The sequence below is a fragment of the Palaemon carinicauda genome, chromosome 32 (assembly GCF_036898095.1).
Source record: "Palaemon carinicauda isolate YSFRI2023 chromosome 32, ASM3689809v2, whole genome shotgun sequence".
Classification (NCBI taxonomy): domain Eukaryota; kingdom Metazoa; phylum Arthropoda; class Malacostraca; order Decapoda; family Palaemonidae; genus Palaemon; species Palaemon carinicauda.
In genome coordinates, this window is record NC_090756.1 from 8,790,080 (window position 1) to 8,792,579 (window position 2,500).

The 2,500-nt window shown below is 36.1% G+C and overlaps 1 protein-coding gene across 1 annotated transcript in view; it reads left to right on the forward strand.

Moving 5' to 3' along the window:
- The window catches only part of LOC137625462 (uncharacterized), a 66,618-nt gene that overhangs the window by 39,824 nt on the left and 24,294 nt on the right, over positions 1-2,500 (forward strand). Inside the window, exons 3-5 of the mRNA XM_068356371.1 lie at positions 1,535-1,648; positions 1,756-2,249; positions 2,350-2,500. The exon at positions 2,350-2,500 is cut by the window's right edge and continues 139 nt beyond it. Coding sequence (XP_068212472.1) covers positions 1,535-1,648; positions 1,756-2,249; positions 2,350-2,500 — 759 coding nt within the window. The remainder of the gene's footprint in view (positions 1-1,534; positions 1,649-1,755; positions 2,250-2,349) is intronic.

The window sequence follows — 2,500 nt, forward strand, 5'->3', positions numbered from 1 at the left end:
TATATATATATATTTATATATAATATATATATATATATATATATATATATATATATTTATATATAATATATATATATATATATATATATATATATATATATATATATCTATATATATATGTTTATATATAATATATATATATATATATATATATATATATATATATATATAATACATGATATATAATATGTAATATATAATATATATATAAATAATATATATATATATATATATATATATATATACATATATATACATAATATATTATATATAATATACATAATATATAATACATAATATATATATGTATATATATATATATATATATATAATAGATGATAAATAATAGATATTGAATAATGAATAAATGAATAAATAGCAATAGTAATAGCAATAATAATAATAACAATAACAACAATAATAACATTAATAATAACAATAATAATAGTGATAATAGTGATAGTAATACTAATGATAGTGATAATAACAACAACAACAAAAACAACAACAACAACAGTAATAATAATAGTAAATTTCTATTATTAATATTCTTGAAGTACTGAAAATAATCGAGACGTAAGTACACCTCCCCATTCTTCTCCTCCTTAATTTACATTTCATAACTACCTGGCGATAGGAAACGTCCTAGACAACGAAGACGAGACGAAGAAGAAACGAAGAAGAAACGAAGAAGAAGCGAAGGAAATGGAAAAAGGCAAATCAGGATTATTATAAAAATATCGATTAACCTCTTTCTAAGAAATGGTATAAAACAAAGAATCCTTCTTCTTCTTCTTCTTCTTCTTCTTCTTCTTCTCCTTGGAGAGAGATAGATAGCTGGTCTCTAAACCCCCAAGGGCTAAGATTCTATTTATGAAAGTATTTCTCCATTTGGCTCCGGGAGGAATTCTCCCGACGCCGAAGACTATAAAAGGATTCATTGTTGATATAAAGTGATCGCCAACGAAGGCCTGCGTTTGGTGTCCCTGATTTAACAATGGAGATGATATTGTCTTTTATTCATGTTATACGAATGGAGAATATAAAGAATGTATCTCTCAGAATATTTTTTTTTTTTTTTTTCAGGTTTTGCTAACGTGAGGGAGATACAAGAATCAGGAAGTGAATTTTTTTTTTGAGAGGGAAATCTAGATAACAATAAATTAGATTATAATAAAAGCAAGCTAATCGTAGTATATTGGGCTCTATAAACCAATATTTGCTATACGATTATTTTCTGTAATCAAGCAGAGAGAGAGAGAGAGAGAGAGAGAGAGAGAGAGAGAGAGAGAGAGAGAGAGAGAGAGAGAGAGAGAGAGAGAGAGAGAGAGTTTATTAAGCGTACTTTTTCTTGTTTACATTAACAGAGAATTCTTTTCAGAAAGAATATACTAGTAACCACTTATATTTTATCTATGTTCTCTCTATGTTTAAAATCCCAGGTAATTGAACATTATATCCCTTTTTCTAAACTATGTACAGACCTGTACTGTTTACAAATACGGAATTAGCGACTCTTTATCGCTTTTTAAAGCAACAGCAGCAGCAATCAGCAAGTAGCAGCAAGCACCAAGCAGCACCAGCAAGAAGCAGCAAGCAGCAAGTAGCAGAGCAGCAAGCAACAAGCAGCAGTAAGCAGTGGCAAGCAGTATGCAGCAGCAAGCAGCAGTAACAAGCAGCAGCCGCAAGCAACAAGCAGCAGAAGCAAGCAGCAGCAAAGAGCAGTAACAAGCAGCAGCAGCAACCAATCAGCAGAAGAAGCAAGCAGCAGCAAGGAGCAGCAGCAGCAAGCAACAAGCAGCAGAAGCAAGCAGGAGCAATCAACAAGCAGCAGAAGCAAGCAGTAGCAATCAACAAGCAGCAGAAGCAAGCAGTAGCAATCAACAAGCAGCAGAAGCAAGTAACAAGCAGCAGCAGCAAGCAACAAACAAGCAGCAAGATGCAAGCAGCAGCAAGCAGAAAGACGCAAGCAGCAGCAAGCAGAAAGATGCAAGCAGCAGCAAGCAGCTGGAGCAAGCAGCAGCAACGAGCACAAGCAGCAAGCAGCAAGCAGCAATAAGCACCAGCAGCAACAAGCAGCAAGCAACAAGCAATAGCAAGCAGCAAGAGCAAGCAGCAGCAACAAGCAGCAGCAGCAGCAGGCAGCAGCAACAAGCACCAGCAGCAAGCAGCAAGCAACAAGCCGCAACAAGCAGCCGCAACAAGCACCAGCAGCAAGCACCAGCAATAAGCACCAGCAGCAAGCAGGAGCAATAAGCACCAGCAACAAGCACCAAGCAACAAGCAGCAACAAGCAGGAGCAACAAGCACCAGCAGCAAGCAGCAGCAATAAGCACCAGCAACAAGCAGCAAGCAACAAGCAGCAAGCAACAAGCAGCAACAAGCAGCAGCAACAAGCACCAGCAGCAACAAGCAGCAACAACAAGCACCAGCAGCAAGCAGCAGCAGCAAGCAGCGAGCAACAAGCAGAAAGCAACAAGCAGAAACAAGCAGAAGCAAC